This window comes from Leptodactylus fuscus, chromosome 10 (genome assembly GCF_031893055.1).
Source record: "Leptodactylus fuscus isolate aLepFus1 chromosome 10, aLepFus1.hap2, whole genome shotgun sequence".
NCBI lineage: Eukaryota > Metazoa > Chordata > Amphibia > Anura > Leptodactylidae > Leptodactylus > Leptodactylus fuscus.
Genome location: NC_134274.1, coordinates 36,824,832 through 36,851,965, shown reverse-complemented (window position 1 = coordinate 36,851,965; position 27,134 = coordinate 36,824,832). Strand labels below are relative to the sequence as shown.

General features: G+C 42.5%; 1 protein-coding gene across 16 annotated transcripts in view; it reads left to right on the top strand.

Moving 5' to 3' along the window:
* Positions 1-27,134, top strand: part of KCNMA1 (potassium calcium-activated channel subfamily M alpha 1) — a 340,822-nt gene that overhangs the window by 267,811 nt on the left and 45,877 nt on the right. For 10 of the 16 annotated variants that reach the window (XM_075257904.1, XM_075257914.1, XM_075257905.1 and 7 more), the window contains 5 exons: positions 10,834-10,960; positions 11,145-11,369; positions 12,875-13,067; positions 23,308-23,421; positions 25,052-25,135. In XM_075257904.1, the coding sequence (XP_075114005.1) occupies positions 10,834-10,960; positions 11,145-11,369; positions 12,875-13,067; positions 23,308-23,421; positions 25,052-25,135 (743 nt within the window). The remainder of the gene's footprint in view (positions 1-10,833; positions 10,961-11,144; positions 11,370-12,874; positions 13,068-23,307; positions 23,422-25,051; positions 25,136-27,134) is intronic. The other 6 variants (XM_075257918.1, XM_075257915.1, XM_075257906.1 and 3 more) reach the window with 1 other exon arrangement.

Sequence of the window (27,134 nt, the reverse complement as noted above, 5' to 3'; positions counted from 1 at the left end):
ATGGAATATGCACACTGTCATTTTGTTTAGTTTTGTCACAGGTGGAAAACGGCAAATACAAACTAGTACATTAAATTCAACTGTGTGGATATAGGGACTATTTAAATGGATTAATTGGGGGAAATTTTTAAAAATAGGTTTACAATGGGTATAAAAGAAAAACGAAACAGCATTACAGTACCTCACCATCTTGACACAGAGAAACTGCATGCTTATCCCTGCACCATTATCCTTGCACCACTCTTCCTCCTCCACTGCACCACTATCCCTGCACCACTGCATCCCTATCCCTGCACCCCTATGTATATACTTCAAACTTTATACTTTAAAAAAAATATGTCAATATTAGGAAAATTAACTATCATTTTATTTAAAGCATTTTTTGTTATAGTTTTCACTTTGGCCACCGAGCCACATGGAAGACTGACAATCCCTGTTGTGTCGATATTCATTTCCAACAAACATATGATCAAAGACAGTATCACAATGACATGTAACATCTATATAGATAACGCAGTATTCCCCATTTACAACAAATGAAGTCACAGCTTGCTTCAACCCCTTTCCTATGCAATGACCTCTGCAGAGGTGACAAATAATACCTGCAATAGTCTACTATAGAAGACAATAAACCTCTCTACACTACAGGTAATGATGTGGCTGCTGTAAAGTATATCTAACACTGCTGCTAAGAGCAGTTTAGGCAAGCTAGCCATCCCTGTAATCAGGTACAGAAAATGGAATGAAAAATAAAATCTATTTTTAATAAAAAAAAAAAAAATAGATAAAAAAATGACACATTCCTTTAACTTGGGTATCAGGGAATTGTACTTGCAGCCATTTTAATAAGTCTATTGATCATAAACGTCTCCTTTATTAGTAGAAGTCAATCTTATAATTGGTGGTTTTACACCAGAAGCCACAAGAAATACTCGTCTCCTTTACTTTATCATCGTTATTATTTGATTCTGATCATAGTGATATAGAGAGAGAAATCCTAAAATTAAAAACTTGCAGCAAACGAAACAGACCGATCCCTGGTCATTATATGTGTCAAGGAAAGACGAGATAATTAAACTGTAGCGTGCAAATAAATGTACAGTAATACATCTAAAACGGTTTAGTATCAAAATCATATCTAAGCTTAAAAGCTGGGTCACCCTGAAGCAGAAATGGGCAAAGTGCTTGCAATAGACAAAAAAAAGAGGATTTTTTTTCCTCTTGTACTGCTGGTTTCTAAATTGCTAAAATAATACAAAAAAAAAAAAAAAGCAAAGAAACTCTGCAAACACTAACTGGCCTCCCAGAGCCAGAATCGGCTCACCCCCTTTTCTAGCTCTGTTAAATCTCTCTCCTTCCTTTGATCTTGAGTGATAATAATTCCAGGGAGTTATTTACACAGTTTTCATGTGCTTCAAAGCCATGTCAAGATTCTGATGCTTTAGGGTACATCTTTACCCTACAGGCCCTAGAGAATCCCACTGACAGCTCAGTACACTAGGTGCATTTTTTTTCTTATGCTTTTGCCTTTAGCAAAACATCAAATTAACAGATACCAGACAGCCCTGCTCTGCACAAAAGGCCATTCCTGTAGGTATATTATACCATATATATATTAAATACTTTAGTGTTATCCAGTACATCTTATGTGCAATGGAAAGTGATGGCTTTAGGTTGCCTTAGGGGGAGTGTTTCCTTTTTTTTTTTTCTTCCCTTCTTTATTTATTTTCTCTATTCCCTCCACTTATTTATTTATTTAAGTTATTTCACTTGCAGAGAAAGCGAAGCTGACTGGGGTATCGTGCACGCTCCTTACAAGCCCCTCCAGGCCCAGAGGCGTTTGTAAATAAGTAATGATTAACAGATTGGCTGCGGGTTTTTGAAAAGCAGAACTGTGTCAGTTTGGATGATGAGGTGGGATGTTCAAAGTGGGAGCTGGCAGGAGAGCGGCGGTGAGACACCGAGAGGGATGGAGGGAGACGGTTCAGAAAGGAGAGGTGGAGGGTGTGGACGGGGAGGTAAAGGAAACAAGGGGCCATCGGGAGGGTGGGAAACGCGGCGCAGCGACAGACTGGGTGGAAAAGAGACACTGAAGATGGAAGAGTTTTAAAAATGGAAATTTTGTTCTTATTTCTAAAGAATTTTAAAACGGACAGTCAAGGTTCATAGAATAAATGGTGGGTAAAGGATTGAGTAGAGATTAGGGTTGAGCTGATCTTGAGATTTCAGGATCGTTTTTAAAATCCGATTTCCGATCATTTTCCAATTGCAAGTCCATGGGATTTTTTTAATAATCGAAGAACGGATTTTAAAAACAATCCTATTCACTACACAGCATGGAGTCCAAAAATTGAACGCTTTAATTGTTAGACTCCACGCTGTGTAGTAAAATCCTCTGGGTACTTAGTCCCCCCTAGTGTCCACTTACCTACACAGAAGCGCTGCCACTGGTCCGGAGATGTGAGTGTTCCCCTCCCAGTACCCGCCGACACTCTCCTAAGTCACAAGCCCCGCCTTATTCCTAGGTCTGTAACACTAACCTGGGAGGCGGAGGCAGCGAGGCGTGAAGAGCAGCGAGAACAGCGGGGACCGGACCAGCGGCAGCGCTTCTGTGCAGGAAAGTGTTAGCTACTAGAGATCTTAGCTAGTCTCCCATTAGACTGAATGGACGCAGCCGGCGCGCAGGGGGTTAAGCGGCTGGACGCCGGCACAGGCTGTGTGCCGGCTGCATCCATTCATTCCTATGGGACCTAGCTAGCATCGTTGGTTTTTCCCACAATGCTTGGCCAGTAGCAAAGCATTGTGGGAAACAACCTTCAACCTCAATCCCGCCTTAAAAGATCGGGATCGGAATTCCAATCGCAATTGTGAAATTTACTCGATCCCCAATCGGAGTCCGATCTTTTCTGATCCTGATCGCTCAATCTTAGTATAGATACAATCAGGTACACAATTAAAAAAAAATGTAACAAATTCATAATGCATACTTAAACTAAATGGTTCCACCTTTTTAATCCTGACATGGTTCCTCAGATTTCCAGTTCAATTTTTAATTCCGTAAAATCTCCACTGGCTTTTCAGACTCTATGGACATATTGCACCTTGATCGTCTGCGTCACATCTACTTTCAGGGCTAGAACACATTGTCTCACTTTTCACAGTTCCTGTGCCTCATCTGAAAAAGGTGGTGGATCTTGTTGAAAAAGGGCAGGACTTCAAAGCCATAAACTGTGAGCCTGAGAAGGTGCCAATATTTTGGAAATTTGACCAAAATTTTGTGCTAAAGTCAAAAAAAATTAAGCCAACTAATAAGTGGGGTAAAGTTAGACTGCTGAGTGGTATGCAAGGCATAATAAATCTGACTCCATTAGTTTCTCTGGCCCAGTGTGTTTCGTTAGTTTAACACCGTCCATTCTACTCTCTACATGTACCAGCTAAGAGCAGGAAGAGAGTATTTCAGACTACCAAAACACATTGGGGAACCGTATCAATCCCTGTTCTTCAGATTACTTAAAGGGGTATTCCCAACTCGCTTGTTCACCACCTTGCAGGCTGTGTGCTCTGTTCACTTCCTGGTTTTCTCGGTGAATTGGTAGGCAGGGTTTCACTTGCTATCTCACAGAAAAAGCCATCTCTGCTATCTCTCTTCATAGCAGTATATATTTGCAGTCAGTAATGAGGGATTGTTGTATATAAATTAGCACAGTATCACTGGAAGATGCGCAATATGAAGCCGATGTAGCAGAGCTTTTGTTAGGTGATGAGAATCCCAAACTTGCTTGCTACAGGACCAAGAGTCAGTTTGCAATAAACTCAGTTTTAGGTCTGTGTATAGTGGACTCACTGTCTCAGCCCATATCAGCAAAATTCAATTAGCCAACTGATAGAAGAGGGAGATAAATGGCTCAGAAATACAAGATCCGAGCACTCAGCTACTCCACTGATTCCAGCACACTTGTACATTAGAGATGAGTGAACAGTGAAATATTCGATATTCGTTTCCAGTAGAGCCTCAATATTCGACTACTCGATCAAATATCGAATCCCATTATAGTCTATGGGGAAAAATGCCCGTTTCAGGAGAGACCACTATTCGACTAAAGGAGAGTCCCCAAGTCCACGAGTAGCAGGAAGAGAGTGTTTAGGAGGAGCGCTGTGCAGATAAAGCGCACGGACCCAATTATAGTCTATGGGGTCCGTGCGCTTTAACTGCACAGTGCTTGCAGTTGCGCTGATAAAAAGTAAGCTCCCTCGTAACCGTAAGCTGCCAGCTTTCCCGACTAGCAAAGATGAGCTTGCGGCAAATCAACGCTAGTTCTGCAGCAGGCTCGTCCTTGCTAGTTGGAAGAGGGAGCTGACTTTTTCTCATAGGAATGCAATTGACCAGCGTTGATTGGCCAGTGTACAGCATTCATCCAATCAACTCTGGTTCTGCCGGAGGCTCGTCTGTGAGGAGGCGGAGTCTAAGATCGGTCCACAATGGAGACTGCTGTGGTCCAATCTTTGACTCCGCCTCCTCACAGACGAGCCTCCGGCAGAACCAGCGTTGATTGGCCGAATGCTGTACACTGGCCAATCAATGCTGGTCAATGCATTCCTATGAGAAAAAGTCAGTTCTCTCGTAACAGCAAGCTGCCAGCTCTCCCGACTAGCAAGGACGAGCCTGCTGCAGAACCAGCGTTGATTTGCTGAATGCTATACACTATATAGCATTCGGCCAATCAATGCTGGTTCTTAATCGAATATTTACTTTTAGATCTCAATTATTTTGCATTGCACTGTTGTCATGTAGAAAGGCAATGGGATGTAGGGTAAATATTCTTGTCTAGACTTTAAGACACCTGATCATTGTTACCTAGAAATAGTTGAATTTTCGCAACTTTGCAGTATTCGTTTTCTTACTGAGAAATCTCAGTGTCACCTCAAGGATCTCACACTATACACACTGACCGTCAAGGACTTGCACTTATGGATGATGGGGGTAGGCTCGGGGAATAGGCTGGAATAGCTTTTAACAAATTTGTGATAAAATCTGTACTTACATTGCTTCATCACCCAGTTTGTAAGATGATGACTTATGGGCAATGTGTGCTGCATTTTCTCTTTGGGTCACCTATAATCCATGGTACTCCGGGCGAACGCTGGTCCTGAAGGGATCATTTGTCCTAGTAGATGATGCTGTGTGTATTACGGCTTATCACAAGTCATCAACATTTCAGATGGGAAACTGTCAGAGCTGACAGCTGTGAAAGAGAACTGTCTCCAGTGTCTGCTCTTGAGTGCGAGACGGTGCTGTCAGGAAAGATTGAAATGACAATGTCCCAATGAGTCATAATTCAGACTTGCAGCACACACCCAAATAGACTGCTTGTGTGTTAACTGCTAAAAAACCTCTTAACATGTTCACTTACAAATGCAGTCAATGTGCAGATGGGTAGAATACAGAACGTATATACGTATGGAAGAAACGGAAGTCTATACTAAATGCAGCCATGTAAACAAATGCAAAAATATATTGAAAGGGGTTTTTATGTAAGCGAGCATTGGCACAGAGAATAGAATACCTGGATTAGGGTTGAGCAATCGGGATCGGATTGCGATCGGCGATCGAGTAAATTTCACGATCGGGATTGAGATCGGATTGAAAATGATCAGAAATCGGATTTTAAAATCGATCCTGAAATTTCAACATCCTACTCCATAAACATAAAGTAACTAGGGTTGAGTGATCAGGATCGGAAAAGATCGGATTGCGATCAGCGATCGAGTAAATTTCACGATTGGGATTGGGATCGGATTGAAAATGATCAGAAATCGGATTTTAAAATCGATCCTGAAATCTCAACATCGGCTCAACCCTACTCCATAAACATAAAGTAACTAGGGTTGAGTGATCGGGATCGGATTACGATTAGCGATCGAGTAAATTTCAACGTTGTAATGCTGACCCCCTGGAGTTCAAGACCCCTAGGGGGTCTAATAAATGCAATAACATAAAAAAAATATAAAAAATTAAAACCACCACCCCTTTCCTTACAACACAAAGCAATAAACATTCCCAAACTGGTACGGCCCCGCAAAAAAAGATGCCCTATACATCCCTGTACACAGAAACATATAAAAGTTATGGGTGTCAGAATTTGTCGACTTTTCGAATTGTAAAGTTTTATATTTTTGTTCAGGGTTTAAAATATAAATAAAACGATATATATCCCCGGATTGTTACTGAAACAATACAGGTAGAATACAGGGGACACGTCATGTTGGCTGCCGAGTGAAAGCAATAAAAACAAAGCCCGTAAGAAAATCACACAAATGAACTTTTTCTCCAATTCCCCTTCATTCTGAATTTTTTTTACGATTTCCCAGTACATTGCACAACATAATAAATGGTACCATTATAAAGAGCAATTTGTCCTGCAAACATTAAGCCCTCAGGCTGTGAACTAAAACATAAAAAAGTTGGGAGGCGGGGAGTCAAAAACGAGAATCAAAACATGGCACCAGTGGGAAGGGGTTAATATGTTGCAATATTGTGTTGGCCTCATTGACATTGTATGTTGTCATTTAATCTACGATCTACAAGTACTCCAAGGTCCTTAAATACCAGTGCGTTACGCCCCCTAGGACATACGTTGCATGCAAAATATTTTTCCCAGATGCCTACCTTTACCTTTATCCACAGTGAGCGTCATTTGCCATGTAGATGTCCAAACATTCAGTCCAGACATCCACAGTCATACATCCTACATGTTCTGCACTACATATCTTATGCAAAAGTAGAGACCGTGGTATTGATTCCATCTTCTGTATCATCAATAAATACGGATACACGATGGATCGCAACATATCTGCCTTCCATAGACCTCAATGTTAAAAAGGACAGACAGAAACGGATGACCACTGGACCATCTGGGTCCATTTTGTAATCTGCTTTTACGTCTTCATTCTTCTCTGCACATGCTCAGAAAGAGGAATAAAGACGAAGGGAAGGGAAAGTGATCCGCCAAGAGTGTACACAAACAGAAAGGATTGTGGTATGTTTGATGTACCATTTGTCTGTTTTGTTCGATGAATTCCCAACGGGTATACACCTGGCACAGATGTAGGTACAGCAGAGACAGCACCTGAAAACAAAGAGTATGTTACAAACTTACAAACTATTGCCTATCTTCTTGTTCCAATGTGTTATCTCCACCCCCTACTCAATACTTGACTTGGGTAATGGTCATTTAGTTGCTTTTACTGTTATACCTGATACATATTCCAGGCAAACCCTATGTCAGTGTACTCTTATACTGTTCTGCCTGGAGTAATGCAGGGTAAGGGGCGCTTGTCGTACACCACCGGCTTGTTTCATGTGCGTTCCTTTCTACCAGAGGACGGATGCCGTTCCAGTGGCAGAGACAGGATGTGTTTTGATATTACACAGATCTCTTTTTTATTATGCAGGTCCCTGTGTGCTTTTCCCTTCCAAGTGAGATTTGTGGTTTAGCTGCAGGCTCTATGTCCTTCAGGAAGGCTTTTTTGGGTTGCCTTCTGGCACTTCTTTCTCTTTGCTTTGCTCTTACAGTTTAAAGCAGTGTTTCAGGTTTCATCTAAATTTAGTGAACACTATGGGGTTGGCGTTTGGAGCAGTCTGTGCCAGCTTTGCTCATCTGTAAAGACATCGACTATTTCAACCACTGGCGTCTGCTGTATTTCTGCAAAACTTCCTTATATTTTTAGGGGTATGCCAGAATTGTATAGATAAAGGAGCAATATTTTATGCAATACAAATACAAATGTGCTTTATTAGCATGACCAAAGAAAAACATTTGGTGTTGCCAAAGCAAAGAATGGGTGGGGGTGGGTTCGTGTGTCCTTGGGGTCTCATCGTTCTTGCTTGGGACGTGTGGGTATGGGTGGGCGTGGGGTAGGCGGGTGATGGGGGGCTTAAAGGTCTTTGAGTGGTGGGTAGGGGGTTTAATAGTCTTTGGGGTCTCATCTTCCTCTTGTTTGGTGACAGCTGGACACGTATTGGGCAGCGATCTCCACAGTGGCCTCTTCTTCTCCCAGTAGGATGTAGAGTTTTCTCTTCTCATCTGCAGATGTGGTCTGGGATGTGAGCAGAGAGTCTTTGGTAGTAGATGGCCCTCACATCTGAGTATTTGGTGCAGTGTAGTAGATAATGGGCCCCTTGGTCGCAGTGTTGACACAGCCTGTTCTCCCGTGGCTTGTAGGTCTGCTTGTGCCACCCAGTTTTAATCTCTAGGTTGTGAGCGCTCAGTCTGTATTGGCTCAGGGCTTGTCTGTGTTTGGGGTGGGGTATTCTCTCCAGGTAGGTGGCCATGGTGTAGTCCCTTTGCAGAGATTGGTACATGGTGAGTTTCTTGGAGTTATTTATTTCGTTTCTCCATTCTTCAATGTACCGCTCTTTGTTTGCCTCTGTGGTCACCTTTATTTGGGCCTTGGTCATTATCTGGTGTTTTTGGTTTGGTGGTTGGCCGTTGTTTGTTTGGGGGGTGTCCGGTTTGTTTCGAGTTATGTGGCTTAGCCAAGCTTGGTGGTGGTAGGAGTCGGGGTTGCTGCTCTCAATGTGCAAAAATTTGACAATCCCTATGTATATCAGTGTTCTATTTTTTCCTACTTTGTCACTGATATTGTATCTTAGCCAGGCTCACATTTTTGGATACAACACAACTGTGATATACCCATAACGCAACCAAAACCAGTTTGCAAGTTGACTCTAGAATTTCATGTATGGTACAGTCCCACATAGCAGTGGCTTAAAACCAGGTCCCAGCCAGAGCTGGTCATCTGACAGCTACTCCTTACGATAATAGTTCTTTGCTGATAAAAAAAAATTATTGTCACAATTTTTTTTTTTTTTTTTGTGATCAGCCTATTTAGTATTCGAATGAATCCACTTATCTTATATATAGCCATGTATTTTTTTTATTTTTTTTGTTTAAACCTAGCCATTAGAAAAGGGTTAAAAGATATTCATAGTGCGGAAAAGCGTACAATTGTTTTTTTTTTTTCCCGGTGATTGTCATCAGAAGCCACTCGCTGTTGTCTAGCATTAAAGTCTTGTATTCTCTGTGACGGATGAAAGGGGGGTGGGGGAATAGACATCCCACTCTGAAGCGACACTCTGTTGAATCTTTAAAGGCCGTCAGTGGCGGAAAACCAAACCCGATTGGGCAATTTGCTAAAATATTAAAAGCCCAGCCTGTTAAAGCTTTTACTGTGCAGGGCAGAGCGTCAGAAAGTGTCCGCCGTGAAAGCAAATAATTGACTTTCTATCCTCATGCCAAACAAACAGCACTGGTGACTAAATTCACATCGCTTCTACTTCATTGCAGATCCTAATAGCAGCTCTTTGATATTGAGAGACAGAAAGGAGCTGAGAAACACTCAGCGGCAACTTAAGGACGCAGCTTAGAATTCCCGCCCTTGGAAAATGAACATGTACCAGTGTAAGAAAAGACAAGTTCTGTACACATTGCAATTATCGATAAAGCTTTTTCACCCTAAAACTCCAAGAAATGCTCCAATACCAAAAAGATAAAACAATAGCATTTTAAAGGATCAGGGGTTGATATCCACATAGGCCTGTTACTACCTATAATCAATATCTTCTACACTGCCTGCACTCTCCGCTCCACCATAACTTTAAATGGACTGAGACACTGCCATGGGATTCGGCGGGGTGCTTAGCAAGTTAACCATACAACACTCCAAGCCTGGGCAAATGGCACCCCTTCTCACTCCACCAAACTTAGCATGAGTTTGGGGCCACACGGTGGCTCAGTGGTTAGCACTGCAGCTTTGCAGCGCTAGAGTCCTGGGTTTGAATCCTGCCAAGGGCAAAAAAACCCAAAAAACTTCTGCAAGGAGGTTGTATGTTCTCCCCATGTTTGTGTGGATTTCCATCCCATACTCCAAAGACATACTGATAGGGAAAAAATGTACATTGTACAAAAAAACTTAGCATGAGTTCAGACATGGTGTTTAGCTCTGGATTCTTAGTGCAGATTCTCTATTGCCAATCAATGGTAAATTTGGATTGGGCTTTGAAAATGCCATCCACATGTAGCAGAAGCAGATTGAAGAAATATCATAGTGCCGGATGGAGATGAGAGAATCTCTTAGGATTCCATTCATTTTTTTAGTTTGCCGTTTTGGGCAAAAAATTTCTGTACAGTTTGAATGCGTTTGTACTGGAAATGAAAGGAGATCTAGTTTATTTGACTGATTGGTTCATGTAGATGTTGCACGGTGCACATACAGTACGGATTGGATCTCAGTTGGATGCTGAGAATTCATGATTGATTGATACAAGTGCTGCCCATTTCACTGACTACCTACTGTACATAGTCTGCGCCTTCCATGGACTGCAAGCTGCTCTAAGCATCAGTGCACACTGAGTTTTTTGGCGCTGATTTTAACACTGAATCCGCTTCCAAATCAGCCTCCAAAAAAAGCCTCCCAATAGAACTTCTATGTCAACTCTGTATCCAGAACAGATAGTCCAGCCAAGATGTGTGTTGCTTCCCTGGTGGGCAGGTAGATTTAACAAAAGCTATTAAGGACTGCACAGAGTTGCCTTCCGTTGTTTGAAACTCAGGCTTATTCACAAAACTGGATCCTTTTGTGCTCATGTAATGGACTGCGCGTCACCATGTACTGACTGGTAAGTGCCCAGTAGAAAATGTTGAAAGGATAAACCACTATGACTTTGTATAATTGTATAAACTTAGACTTGGTTACATCTCAATTTTTGTATATTCTCATATTCAGAACAAATTCATATTTTTTTCCATTGCATCTTCTCTTGTATCTTAAAAGGCATGATCCTTTACTCATGGCTGGGAATGATCAAATAGACAACATGGACTCCAGCAGTGTGAAGAGATATGACTCCACTGGCATGTTTCACTGGTGCCCAGCTAAGGAAATGGAGAAAGTTCTGCTGGTAAGTGCATTGTATACAATAAAAGTGAGAGTGATGTTCTACATTGTTTGACGACTATTCTACATGTTGACTGCTACTGGATGGGATTGACTTAGCTCCCCCTAGTGGTGGCAGCTAGCAGCAAGGATATTATATGTATATGCAATGTTGAAAAACTAATATTATATTCTATCTTTCTCTATAGACGCGCAGTGAAGCTGCAATGACAGTTCTAAGTGGCCATGTGGTTGTCTGTATTTTTGGAGATGTCACCTCTGCACTTATAGGGCTTCGAAATTTTGTGATGCCACTCAGAGCCAGCAACTTCCACTATCATGAACTGAAGCCGATAGTATTTGTGGGCTCCTTGGAATACTTAAAGAGGGAGTGGGAAACATTGCACAACTTTCCAAAGGTTTCCATCCTGCCTGTAAGTAAGAAGGAAATGTCATGGTTAGGGTTGAGCGATCGGGATCGGAAAAGATAGGATTCCGATCGATGATCATGTAAATTTCACGATCGCGATGGGAATTCCGATCCCGATCTTTTTAGGTGGGATCGAGGTCGGAGGTTATTTCCCACAATGCTTTGCTACTGGCCAAGCATTGTGGAAAAAGCTAACAATGTTAGGAACGAATGGATGCCGCTGGCAAACAGCCTGTGACAGTTTCCGGCTGCTTAACCCCCTGTGCGCCGGCTGCATCCATTCATTCCTACGGCATAGCAGGGAGGAAACAGAAGAGTAGATGGTATCCTTGACTCTGCTACATCTGCATTATTGTATACTGACTTGTCTTTCTACTCTTCTTCTTCGTCCCTGCTTTACCATATACCCATCAGCTCTGCTACATCTGAGATCTACATCTCAGATGTAGCAGAGCTGAGTATACGATAAAGCAGGGATGAAGCAGAAGAGTCGATAGAGAAGTCCACTTACCTACACAGATCTGCTGCCGCTCCCTGTCTGTTCTATTCTCACCTCTTCTTGGTCCGTGCGCGCTCCTAGCTCCCAGGTTAATGTTACAGACCTAGGTAGAAGGGGTGGTTTGTGGCTTAGGAGAGTATGGGCTGGTACTGTACCCGCCCACACTCTCCTAAGCAACAAGCCCCACTTACTCCCAGCATCAGTAACACTAGCCTGGGAGGCAGGGGCACATACGGTGCTCTGCAGACATGCGCAGTAGAAAGAAAAGGAGCAAGAGCAGCGTGGATTGGCAGCGGCAGCGCTTCTGTGCAGGTAAGTGGACAGCAGGGGGGACTTAAGTGGCCGGGGAATTTTTTAATCACTACACAGCGTGGAGTCTAAAAATTAAAGCGTTCAATTTTTGTGTGGTGAATAGGATCATTTTTAAAATCCGATCTCCGATTATTTAAAAAATCCCATTGACTTGCATTGGGATCAGGATCAGGTTCGAATGGAAAATGATCGAAAATCAGACTTTAAAAATGATCCTGAAATCTCAATGTGTCTGTTAAATACTTTGCATAGACGGTAGGAAATATTAGAGGATGTAATGGGACAATGGTCTGTCATAATTAATATTTAATAAGATGTAAAGATATTACATTGTATCGCTGAGCTCTTATTCATCACTACTTCAATGTCACATCTAACAGAAGGGTGCAGTCAGCTGGCTGCAGCAAACACCCCGCAGACAGCCCTGGTCCACTCTCCAGTGGTCACACATGTACATTGGTTTGAAGAAAGGTGACATTGTCGTGCCAAATCATTTGCTGGTTTCAGTTCTCTACTTTTCTTTTTTTTTTAATTATCTTATAAAAGGTAACTGTTGCCTGCAAAATGCAACACATCTCACGCTTATTTTATTTCTCCTCTTGCATTCCTTTCTCGTGCTGCAACTTTCCCCTTGATATCCCTTTCTAACTGCTTCTTCTTTTCTCCCCTCCCTCCCTCTTTTCTTCTTTTACCTTTAGGGTACGCCATTAAGTCGAGCTGATCTAAGGGCTGTCAACATTAACCTGTGTGACATGTGCGTTATTCTGTCAGCCAATCAGAACAATATTGATGATACTTCACTTCAGGACAAGGAATGTATCTTGGCATCTCTCAACATCAAATCCATGCAGTTTGATGACAGCATTGGGGTCTTGCAAGCTAACTCTCAAGGTAAGCCAAGCCCTCTGTCACTTGCCAGGAAAGCTCCAAAGGCACAGAGCTGGCACAAGCGATATCCCTCATTCAGCCTTTTACAGATCTACTCTCAGCTTGTGACATCGCTTAAGTTGTTGATGTCTTTGATGGGTCTCTTGAAACCTTTTTTGCAGCAGACGATGGGCACATCAAGTATTGCAGGAACAGGTTTTTCTGGAGTAATACTCTCCAAAGTGAGGCCTCATGCTCACCATGGTCTTATACAATAGCTCTGCATAAGCAGGACAGGACCATGATATGGCAACCACAGTGTCTATGGGGCCCTACTGTACCCCTGTTACATGCTAATAGGATGCCATATTTAGAAGGATTATCTCCTAGTGCTGTACAGTAGGGGGCACCATAGGACAGCATATAGGGACACCATACTGTCCTATACTAACAACCGCAACAATGTAAAAACATGACACAAAACAATGTACGCTTTCAATTCGGCCCATGTGCACTTAATGTTAAAGAGAATTAAGCCTAGAGTGTCTATACTGTATATTAGTAGGAATGTTGGTTGTAAACTAAAGACCTCAAGGAAGATTTTTTTTTATCAACTCCAAAAGAAAAACTGTGGCAGGCCATTTACAGCAAAATACAAAAGGAAAGCTGTGTGAATGGTTGCTATAGGCAATAGAGACAGTTCTCTATAGTACTATAATACTTCACCTAGATTGCAGTGGTATTTATTTATGGGCCCTTGACTCTCACATGTTGAGAAATCTTGTTTTTTGTAAATATGAAAATGAATCTCCATGTGTTACTTAGGGCGTTTCTTCAGATGCAGGTGCCCCAACCTTCATCCTCGTTCTTTGCCCGGTTTCATTGACTACCTCACCACCTGCAGTCCAGTTCAGAAATCTTGCACCTGCACACTACCTCTGATATTTGGTGAGGGCACAGTACGGTGGCCTGTGGTACCACTGGAGTCAAAGACTATGCTGCACTGTCACCAAGATGTCATACTCACAAAGAAGGTTCGATAGAAGCCGGATCAAGGCTCTCATGGACTTGCATAGTGAGTTTGACCTCTTTTCATATAGTCAAGACTGTGGCCATCAGAGTCAAGTAGAAAGCCGAGTAGAGAAAAGGCCAGTGCTCCAGAAGGGAGCAAATAACTTCACGGTAAAATCTGTTAGTTATTCAGTAACTATTGACTACACTATACACGGGCTTATTTTCAATTTAGGGGGATTAGTTTACATGAAGGTAACTACTGGTTTTAGGTAGTGAGGAGACTAGTGCTACCTTCCCTGATGTCTTATGGGTTAATATCACATCCTTAAAGGGGCTCTATCACTATATTTCTGTGTTTTTAGCTAAAGATATGCTTAAATAGCTTTTAAAAAGGCTATTCAGGTGCTGTAGAAAGACCCCCCCCCCCCCCCGTTTTTGTTAATTACCATGGAAATCAATATGCAAATCAGCTCCACCATGCACGGTGGGCATTCCGCTGCCTCCAAGCCCTCCTCCTCCTGCTTATTCACCGCCTCCATTGTCGGCGGTTTCTATTCAAGTCATGCGCGTGTGCAGTAGCGCTCCCTCCGGCGCGCTACTGCGCACGCTCCAGCATTATTCTCCCGTAGAGAACATTGCGAGCTAGCACTACTGCGCATGCGCGTGACTTCAATAGAAACCGCCAACAATGGAGGCGGTGAATAAACAGGAGGAGGGCTGGGAGGCACAAGGAAGGGCGTCCAGAAGGTATGAGGCAAGGGGTTCTTGGAACACCCACCGTGCATGGTGGAGCTGATTTGCATATCGATTTCCATGGTAGTTAACAAAAACAGGGGGGGGGGGTTATATACACACACACATATATATAAATATAAATAAATATATATATATATATATCGGAACCCATAGAATACGTGGATTCTGACACGGATTCAGTGCCAAAATCCTCGCCAAAAAACTGTGAATAGACTCTATTTGTATCCGTGTGCTTTCGGCACGAATCATGCCGACATGAAAGTAGATCATGAAGTACTTTCCTGTCCTCGTGTTATGTGCAGATAGCACGCGGAACCCGTATCTGGACCAGAAACTGGATAGCTGGGACTTGATGCCGGTGCTATGCATTGGTCTTTCTACAAACGATTAGCAACACCTGAATAGTTTTTTAAAGGCTATTTAGGCATATCTTTAGCTAAGAACATGTCATATCCAGTGTTGGTTATACGTATCGGTACTGGGCATGGAGCGAGAAAGCTGTGGTTGAATGGAAGTCATTTGTATGATCTGACATTAAAGAGAGCTGAGCAGAGTTTGTACAGGGCACCAGTGTAATATGTGGTAAAGTATCATGTATTTAATTGCCCCCCCCCTCCACCTTCCCTATCGGTCCTTATTTCTGGTACATTCTTCTCTTTTATGCCCCCACCACCACACATCTGTAGCTCTTCATGTAGACCCTGTTGAACACCCGACCACTTACCTGTAGTTGGCTTTTACAGCCCCTGGCCCGTAACATTTGTGTTATTTTTCCTCCGGCACTCTTTTATGAGCATTAAGCCTACATCTGCTCTTTGCCACGTTTTTATTGCCTCCTTGTTGCCTGTACCTTTCTGATTCTTAGTTGCTCTCCAATATGTCGCCATTTAATAATGCATATCATTTTGCAACGAGATCCTATTGTCCAATACATCTCCTAGTCATCCCACCGCCTTACAGGCTATCGGTGGAGAACGTAATGATAACATCTGACCCCGCCAGCCACGATGACCGATTCGCGCCCATCCATCAGGCTCATTGGAAGACATCGCGCCGGAACCCGTCTCTCAACTTTTCCCGACTTCTCTCGTTCCAGGAGAAAAAAAATGACACGGCGCGCAAGTCTTTTAAGAAAGTTAATTATACAGCAGCAAAAAGCAAGCATCACATTACTGCTATGAAATATTAAATCAGTATCTTTCATTCTCCCAGATGCCCTGGAGATAAATACACCATGTTTAATGCTCCGTTTCCAACACTTTTACACACAAAAATTTATAGTGGTATCTGCCTTCTTAACGGCCCCGTCTCCTCTTTATATCCTGCCGCGCGGTTAACCCCCGAGCGCCCGGTCAGAGCGACAGACGCCTCTCTCGGCGAAAGGGTTAAGAACGCAACCTCTTTCCGTGCTTGCTTAGGTAGACAACATTTTTATATTGCTCACTTGGGAGCGCAAGCTGGGAAGCCTCTTTACAATGATCTATCACACTTTAACCATATTAAGCTTGATTGTCTGCGCACACAATGTAGAGATATAAAACTCCCAAGCTTCCTTCTGAACCGTTTTATAAATATTTAAGCCCGGCTTACGTGCCTCTGGATATTAAAACATATTTTACCCCAACACACCCACATTCGCGCGCACGCACACACACACAAAGAGGGACCTGTGTGTAAATATTACATAGGGCCATCTTCTCCACCCTGTTATCACAGCACTTTAATGAATACATAATTTCACACTTCACTTTTTATTGGAAACTGCCTTTGTGCGCGGTTTAAGGATAAGGCATGGGTTGTCGGTGTGACAGGAGCGGCGCACAACGCTGTTTTAATGATCTGCTGCTTTAATTATACAAAGACGTTCGGCGAGAACTGTTATGTCGCCTGAACTTTAGTCTCGAGGTAAAGTAATGCAATTATGTAGCCGATTGTAAATCCGGCATAAACAGGGATTATTAGGGTTAGATTTACATTCCACCATCCTGTAGGACCATCGCTCCGCTATAGTGTTGCAGCACCTGTACTAATAAGTACAATGATGAGTGGAGTAGTTGCTGCTATCCATCGCTACTTGTAAGACTAATAAGCCTATTATGTATAGAATTTATAAAGTACTAGCAATGTTTATAGAACTTACATGTAGAACAATAAGATTATTATACATTATGCAAGTATCTCTTCTCATTCCATACTCATAAATGATGAAACAAATCAATAAAAAGTACTCGCTAACCTTCTGTAGAAATCACAGATAATACAGTCTTAAGCATCTTGGCCATTGACTTGTATCGCATATCGCATAAAAACAATCCGCCTCTTCAAGTGTTAACAATGAACATCACTATTCAATTTCTAAACCAAATTAGAACAATGTATTTCAGATGAGATAATATCCGATCAATTTTGCTAATTTTATTATCATTTACATCTCAAAAGCCTGTAGCTGCAGATTTCCTGCCACCTCAAACTGCGATATACTAAAGGAGGCGTATATATATATATATATATATATATATATATACAGTATATACAGTCCTATGAAAAAGTTTGGGCACCCCTATTAATCTTAATCATTTTTAGTTCTAAATATTTTGGTGTTTGCAGCAGCCATTTCAGTTTGATATATCTAATAACTGATGGACACAGTAATGTTTCAGGATTGAAATGAGGTTTATTGTACTAACAGAAAATGTGCAATATGCATTAAACCAAAATTTGACCGGTGCAAAAGTATGGGCACCTCAACAGAAAAGTGACATTAATATTTAGTAGATCCTCCTTTTGCAAAGATAACAGCCTCTAGTCGCTTCCTGTAGCTTTTAATCAGTTCCTGGATAAAGGTATTTTGGACAAACAATTCAAGTTCAGTTAAGTTAGATGGTCGCCGAGCATGGACAGCCCGCTTCAAATCATCCCACAGATGTTCAATGATATTCAGGTCTGGGGACTGGGATGGCCATTCCAGAACATTGTACTTGTTCCTCTGCATGAATGCCTGAGGATTTGGAGTGGTGTTTTGGATCATTGTCTTGCTGAAATATCCATCCCCGGCGTAACTTCAACTTCGTCACAGATTCTTGAACATTATTCTCAAGAATCTGCTGATACTGAGTGGAATCCATGCGACTCTCAACTTTAACAAGATTCCCGATGCCGGCATTGGCCACACAGCCCCAAAGCATGATGGAACCTCCACCAAATTTTACAGTGGGTAGCATGTGTTTTTCTTGGAATGCTGTTTCTTTTTGGACGCCATGCATAACGCCTTTTTTTATAACCAAACAACTCAATTTTTGTTTCCAAAATGAAGCTGCCTTGTCCAAATGTGCTTTTTCATACCTCAGGCAACTCTATTTGTGGCGTATGTGCAGAAACGGCCTCTTTCTCATCACTCTCCCATACAGCTTCTATTTGTGCAAAGTGCGCTGTATTGTTACCGATGCACAGTGACACCATCTGCAGCAAGATGATGCTGCAGCTCTTTGGAGGTGGTCTGTGGATTGTCCTTGACTGTTCTCACCATTCTTCTTCTCTGCCTTTCTGATATTTTTCTTGGCCTGCCACTTCTGGGCTTAACAAGAACTGTCCCTGTGGTCTTCCATTTCCTTACTATGTTCCTCACAGTGGAAACTGACAGGTTAAATCTCTGAGACAACGTTTTGTATCCTTCCCCTGAACAACTATGTTGAACAATCTTTGTTTTCAGATCATTTGAGAGCGGGCTGTCCATGTTCGGCGACCATCAAACTTAACTGAACTTGAATTGTTTTGTAGAAAGAAATGGTCCAAAATACCTTCATCCAGGATCCAGGAACTGATTAAAAGCTACAGGAAGCGACTAGAGGCTGTTATCTTTGCAAAAGGAGGATGTACTAAATATTAATGTCACTTTTCTGTTGAGGTGCCCATATTTTTGCATCGGTCAAATTTTGGTTTAATGCATATTGCACATTTTCTGTTAGTACAATAAACCTCATTTCAATCCTGAAATATTACTGTGTCCATCAGTTATTAGATATATCAAACTGAAATGGCTGTTGCAAACACCAAAATATTTAGAACTAAAAATGATTAAGATGAATAGGGGTGCCCAAACTTTTTCATAGGACTGTATATATGTATACAGTGTATATACACACACACATATATATATGTATAGCGGAACCCATAGAATCCTTGGATTCTGACACGGATTCAGTGCCAAAATCTTCACCAAAAAACTGTGTGAATAGACTCTATTTGTGTCCGTGTGCTTTCGGCACAAATCATGCCGACATGAAAGTAGATCATGAAGTACTTTCCTGTCCTCGTGTTCTGTGCGGAGAGCACGCGGACCCCGTATCCGGACCAGAAACTGGGTAGCTGGGACTTGATGCCGGGGCTATGCATTGGCATCCAGTCGCGCACTCCGCTCCGGATTAGGCCCAATGAATTGGCCTAGTCTGGAGGAGGGAATGACTTCAGGTGAATTCACCTCGTGAGAATGAGCTTGTCCGTTCTATTTTCCGGGAGCCGAAACAAATGGCTCCCAGATTTCAATGGGAGCCATCTTTTTGGTCAGGAGACGAATTTGGCTTCAAAATCTTGACCATAAAACTCTGTCTCAATCTCAGTCTTAGTAAGTCATTTAAAACCAAGAGAAAAATCCTTTGTTCCAATGATCTTTTAATATATATATATATATATATATATATATATATATATATATATATATATATGTTGCACACCTAATGAACTAACACTGGTGTGGTTGGGGGGGTTTATATTCTTTATTCACCTTATCTGTAATCATAAGGGACATGCATCAATATGGAGAGTAGGACCTCCCTTCTTCTTGCTATCTGAGGTGCACTACAATAAATGTCCCACCACAAACACACCTCTGAGATACATGGTCCCACTCTAGTGTCAGATTACAGGACCTGTAAACTGCTAGTCTGACACTAGGTAATATCCAAATTTTTGTGTGGTGGATCTTTCTGTATATATCTCACATATATATATATATATATATATATATATATATCTCATTTACCAAGGCAGGTTAGATGTTCCCTTTGCTGTAATCTGTACACCACTTCTATAGCCATGGACTCACAATAATGGTCATTGCGAGTGCAGTCTGTGTATGTGCTGAAACTTGCATTGATTTTGATTAACTGATATGATATATGGATGGTGGATGGATAGATAGATAGATAGATAGATAGATAGATAGATAGATAGATAGATAGATAGATAGATAGATAGATAGATAGACAAAAGCCTCACTCTTGTTATCAAGGGAAACTAATGAAAACCGGGCCCAAGTAAAACACTATAGTCAGCAAAGTAGTGATCACCAGTAATAAAGTAATAAAAGTATGAGAAGTCCATTTGCACAAACACCCAAAGTAGCAGCTGAGCTCCAGTAAATTTGACGGAGCTGACTCATTGTAACACATTGTAACACCAATCGGTTTACCGAATTTCATATTAACACACTGACTAGGAGCTTGAAAGAGCCCCTCATATCTGCAGACTCCTGTGGGACCTTACATAAGGCGATTATCATTAAGGTAGTGTCATTAGGTTTTGCTAATTACTGCTTAAATTGACTACAGTATCTTATTATAGTCCTCTAATTGCTTCCAAAAGCAAAAACAAGCGCTGTATTTGTTCAGGTCCTCAGGACCTCTTCAATAATCCATAAACAAGGTCAGGCCGATGGAGACCGAGATCTGAGTCCATCACAACCAGTCATTTGTTGAGTTTTTTTTCCCTGCCCGATCGGTGCGTCTTGTGTTATGATATAATATGTCTAACATGGGACTCCCAGAAACGCATCGCCCAGGCACCGCTAAAATTGATCGAATCCACAGCAGTTAAACAGTGATCCTTGTAAAAACTCTCTGTGGTGGTTATTACAGCGGCGCCAGGGGAGCGATTCCTCTGCCTCATTTATAGGAGTTTAATAGATTAAAAGTCCAAATTGAGTCGCACAAAATCACCCTAATCAAGTTTTCATCTGCATAATTTTCCTATAAGCAGCAACTGGGAATTAGAAGGACTCGTATTCTTCTTCTTGGACAGATTTAACCCCTTAGGAATGGGATGCCCTTCATTTTCAGAAGGTAAATCCGTTTGCACAGATCATGGCTCATATAGGAATTCGTGGAGCTTGACCGTAAACTTTCACGCACGGTAGATTGGAAGATCTGTCGATCCAAACAATTTTTGTGTTAATGTAGCAAAAAATTAACAGAAAAGATTACCGGTGACAATTTTTTTTACATAACGTCCCATAGAGTCCAACATGAGATTGTCAATGGTGTGCCCCTAGATTTAGTGACAACTGGTACGTAGGGTTCAGACGAACTTGAGATTTCAGGATCGATTTTAAAATCCGATTTCTGATAATTTTCCAGCCGATCCCGATCGTGAAATTTGCTCGATCGCTGATCGGGATCCGATCTTTCCCAATTGCTCAACCCTATTAATGATATATACATGAATAGGGTTGAGCCGATCTTGAGATAACCTCTGACCTCGATCCCGCTGGAAAAGAACGGGATCGGAATTCCAATCGCGATTGTGAAATTTACTCAATTGCCGATCGGAATCCGATCTTTCCTGATCGCTCAACCCTACTGGCACGCGATTTTCTCCTACTGCCGTCAGAGAGCTTCAATAGACACCTTCTCTCTTGCTGCACTTGCTTAGCTCAAGTTCTTGGAAGGACAGGACTTCATTTCTTTGCAGGCCCCATACTTGTCTCCTTAGTATGTTAATAATCAGAGGATCTGGAGCTCTCTAATCTTAGGACAGTAGAGCTTTTTTGCTGCGATAGTCAGCGATCATAGTATTTGCAGAACTTCCAGACTCTTATGACTGTAAAACAGATGCCACTAGGGTTGAGCGATCGGGAAAGATCAGATCCCAATCGGCGATCGAGCAAATTTCACGATCGGGATCGGCTGGAAAATGATCGAAAATCGGATTTTAAAAACGATCCTGAAATCTCAAGATCGGCTCAACCCCAGATGCCAATTTTTTTGTGTGACATTTTGTTTTGGCTCCTAGCCAGCGATTTCCCTTAACATCCATATTCTGTAATATTCATGAGACACCCCAGGAAAGTATTCATTGACCAAACAGGGACTGATCTCCATGCCGGTAAACACGATTGGATACATCAACTGAGCAGATACTTTGTTAGACTTGTAAAAAGCAAAATATTCAACGTATGGTTTAGGACTAGATTACCAAACTGTAATAAAGTATCACTGTGAACAGACTTAATGTCTTGAACTAACACATGCCGTATATACCTACTAGGCTAATGTCTTGCACAAGCATGTATGTGCAGATAGTAAATCGTATATTCTCTGTATATAAATATATTAACTCCTAACTCATTTGCTATGTCTAATACCAATCTAATAATTCTGTAACTACTGCTAGCAAGCTCTTACGACCGTCATGAGATGTTATACTTGCCGGAGCCACCAGAGGGCAATGTGATTTAAAGCACGGTTGTAAATGAAAGGCATTTAGTAAATGATGTGCAAATGCTGCTTTCTCTGTTTGCTCCAGTCTGCTATAGACTGTATTGAGGCACAAATGATGCCAGCCATTAGATCCTAATGATTGGAAATAATTATTTTCAGATTTTCATTACGTATAGATTAATAATAGAGCTATGAAAAATCCAAGGCTCCATAGTATTTCGTAGATTCTGCTCTTGCTCTCTGCAATTGTGACTGTTTCACACGATGGGCTTGCAGCTTTAAATGACATCACTTTGCTGTAGCCTTGTTAACTATCTTGAGATTGGAGTGGCCGTGATTTCTCCTCCCAGCTGTGCTTTCCAGCAGTCAGCGTTTCTTGATGGATGTGTCTGTGCAAGGCCTTGCATTATACATGTGCCATCACTCACTGAAGGTACAGACTTGTCACATAGCAGGAAAATCAGGGTCACTGGTTGCTTTTGAGAGCTGGGAAATAATGCTTTATTCTGTTCTGTCAATATATAAAAGGGAATGTGCATGGGCCCGTCTGAACGCTCCCGCTGTGTATTAAATACTGAGAAATTCTGGTTTGTTAAACATTTCTATACGCCGCTGCTACTCCAGCCTCAAACACATTTTCGGGTCAGAGGCGACACTAAGCTTTCAGATCTATTTGGCTATGTTATTGGCACATGCTTGGGGGTTGATGAATTAAAGGACTCGGTGGATACTTGGCAGATATTACAATATTCTGTATTGAAAGAAGTTAAAAAGAGGCAGAATTGACAAAAATTGGGCCCATTGTTTGCAATAGGCAGTAGACCTAAAAACAAAACATAATAAAGTATATACTGTATACCTGCAGTGCAAGACCATGGGATTTATAAATATTCTTTAAGAATTCATTGTATGTATTTCTTTGCTTACTTAGTGCACTTATTAAGAGATATGCTATGTACTATATATATGACTACCATAATCTTCTCATTTTATTTTTTAAGGCTTCACACCACCAGGGATGGATCGATCTTCCCCTGACAACAGTCCAGTGCATGGTCTAGCAAGGCAGCCATCCATTACCACCGGGGCCAACATTCCCATCATTACTGAGCTTGGTAAACCTCTTTTTTTATATCAACTGAGTGGTCAGAATACAGATACAAAGTTAATTTAGCCGAAGAACTCTCAGTATATCTAACTATGCCCATATCGATGTATAGCCATAGTATATGCAAGACTGCAGGGTGCTTTATGTGCATTTTTATGTCCTGATACTAAATGTACAGGTGCTTTAGCATGTTTGTTCTGCTGATTTATTCAGATGCAAAGGCTTATACTGATCTCGATAAGGCTGAGGTCACACATGGTGCAGGAGAGTGGCTGCCAGGTGTTGGCCTTACGCTTTGAATAACGTTCAGTAAAACTGTAGATACTTCCAAATAGAGACATTGAGTTTGTATAAGTAACTAGCATCTGCCTGCGACTTCGTCTGCAGATTGGTGTTGGTGCTGAGCCATGTATAGTTAGCCAAGTGCTGGTGTGTAAGATTACCAGCGTGCGCCCCCTCGCCGTGTCCCTGCGCGCCCCTGCTCCGCTTACCCCCCCCCCACTTTCTACCTTGGCGCCTCTGCTCCTCGCCCCCCCCCCCTTCCGCCACCCTCCCTGGCCTTTGCCCCTTTTCCCCCCATTCCCCCATGCCGGTTCCCCACCCTGCGCCCCCAGACCCCTCTCTTCATTGCACCCCCCCCCGGCCCCCTTCTTCCTGTGCCCCATGCCCCTCCCCGTGCACCACCGGGCCCCGGACCCCCCTCTGCACACCCCTTCCCCAATCTCGGCCCCCTGCATCGTGTACATGTGCAGCCATGGTGGCCATACTGTGACGCGCTACAGCGGTGTGCATACTCGGCTACATTACTGAATGTGCCTATGTACCGCTGTGTCCACCACCGGTTGTGGCTGAACTGTGGAAAGGTAAGCGGCTGAACTTTGGCACAGTTTCACCCCGTTGCAGCGTACTTACCGAAACTCTTCCCCCAACCTATGCGTCGTACCCGCAATAGCAAGACTGCATGTGTGCTTCTCCCTGGCCCACACGAGACGCCATGTTATTGAGTTCACTCGGCACCCGGCTTCTCCCTTTATATCTCCACCCACATCATCCTGCGACCCTATCGGACAACGACTGAAGGACCTGAGATGACGTCATCTCAGGTCTTTTAGCCTACAGCAAACCGAATTCCGGGGCTTGCGGTCGGGATGCCCAGTCCTTTACGGGGATTTTAACAACTCTGTGTTCTAATACGGGTGGCATTGCAGGTATGTGCAAAATTTCAGCCAGATTGGTTTGGTCATTTTGGCGTGATTGGGGAACAAACATCCAAACACACAAATATACAAACATCCAAACACACAAATATACAAACATCAAACACACAAACATACAAACTTTCACATTTATAATATTATTAGGGTACTGGTGAGTGACCAGGGATCTCTAGGATCTTCTATCTGTTAGCCTTGCAGATCATAGACCTCATATGTAATGCCATAGATTGCATATGAAGTTGCAGTGCAATTTGTTTTACTGGTTTCACAACTGTGTGCCCTCTGCTCTATTCTCTTCTTTCGATGTGTGTACCCTTTCACCTGCCCGCTCTCGGAGCTGCCTTCTTACCTCACCCTCTCTCTGTCTTTTCTCTTTGATCCCCTCCCGCCTTGTATCTTTCTAACACTTGCACCGTTCAGCTAAGCCTGGCAAACTGCTACCTTTGATTTCATTCAGTCAGGAAAAAAACAGTGGAACTCACATACCAATAATTACCGAGTTGGGTAAGAAGAAGCGTCTCTTCTTTCTTTACCTTGTTGTGGCTGTGGATATTTTATGGCTGCCCCACTGAGAGGCGCAACCAGTAAACTCAATGGAAAGTTTCAAAAAAAGTGAGCTCTGTGCCGTGAGGTCAAATGCTGAATTGGTTTTTACCCGGGGACATTTGTGTGTAGTCCTATATTATTGGCTAGAGTCATTTGAACTCCCTCTGGACCTCTTTTTACATCATCTGTTAATATATCCATACCTCTAAAAATTTTCAACAACAAGAAAATATTTTTGAATTTTTTGAATGAGACAATACTCAAATTTTTTCTTGGACAATTTGGATCCCCCTTTCCCCCATGTGATTTTCTGTATATGGGGATCCATGTATTACTTCCTTATGGACATTAAAGGAATCCTATCATTAAAACTCAATTTTTTGTCCCTAACATGTTGGAATAGCCTTAAGAAAGGCTGCTATTCTCCTACCTTTAGATGTCTTTTCCACGCCACCATTGGGTAGAAATCCCGGTTTTAGTTGGTATGCAAATGAGTTCTCTCGCAGCACTGGAGGCGGTCCTCAGTGCTCTAACAGCACTGGGGGCATCCCCAGTGCTGCAAGAGAACTCTCCAGTGCCACTTCCATCTTCTTCAGGAACGTCCTCTTCCTGTGTCTTCTTCCGGTGCAGGCTTTGAAAATTGTAGGCCTTGGGCCGAGGGCAAAACCGACTGCACATGCCCGCCAGCCGCAAGAAAATGGCCGCTTACACAGTATTGTAAGCTGCCATTTTCTTGTGGCCGATGGGCATTCGCAGTCGGCTGCCCGAGGCTTAGAAGTTTGAAGCCACCTCCGGAGGCAGCGCTGGAGAGTTCTCTCGCAACATTGGGGACGCCCACAGTGCTGCGAGAGAACTCATTTGCATACCGACGAAAACTGGATTATATACCGAACAGCGGCACGCGCCGCCATTCCGTAGCATCCCCAATGCTGTGAGAGAACTCTCCAGCGCCGCCTCCATCTTCTTCAGCAACAGGTCTTCTTCGAGTCTTCTTCCAGCGGTGACTTCAAACTTCTAGGCCTCGGGCAGCCGACTGCAAATGCCCACCAGCCACAAGAAAATGGTTGGTTACATTACTGTGTAAGCGGCCATTTTCTTGTGGCCGGCGGGCATGCGCAGTTGGGTTTGCCTGTGGCAAAAGGCCTACAATTTTCAAAGCCTGCACCGGAAGAAGACACAGGAAGAGGAAGTTCCTGAAGAAGATGGAGGCAGTGCTGGAGAGTTCTCTCACAGCATTGGGGATGCCCCCAATGCTGCAAGAGAACTCATTTGCATACCAACGAAAACTGGGATTTCTACCCAATGGTGGCGTGGAAAAGACATCTAAAGGTAGGAGAATAGCAGCCTTTCTTAAGGCTATTCCAACATGTTATGGACAAAAAAAAAAGAGTTTTAATGATAGGATTCCTTTAAACAGGATCTTTCACCTCCACTAACTCAAATTCTTTACATCCTTTGACAGACTCTGAACTAATTGGAATTTTTTCTCTAGCTCCCACCATTCCTGAGCAATCAGTGCAGTTAGTTTCAGGGCCTTATATGGTAATTAGTCTCCCTGCTGTCATGTGGATGTCACTTGCAGGAGCAGACAAAGGGGCATTAGTCAGATCTCTCTGATCTTGTGAAATCAGAGGCAGATCATGTCAGAGCTCAGAATCTTGACATCTAAGAACCAAGACCACCTACTTGACAGTAGAGAGACTAATTAGAATACTAAGTACCAGAACTACCTGTACTGATAGCTGAGGAATAGGGTGAGAGGTAGAAAAAAATTACTGGAATTAGGGGATTAGAACCTAATAAAGGATGCAAAGAACTCAAGCCAGTGGAGGTGGTGAAAGCTCTCTTTAACAAGTGACTTATTAAGATGTGTAACCCATGTGCATAGTGCTCTAAAGCTGGCTGTATACATTAGAACAATGTTGGCTAGGGTTGAGCAATCAGGATTGGAAAAGAT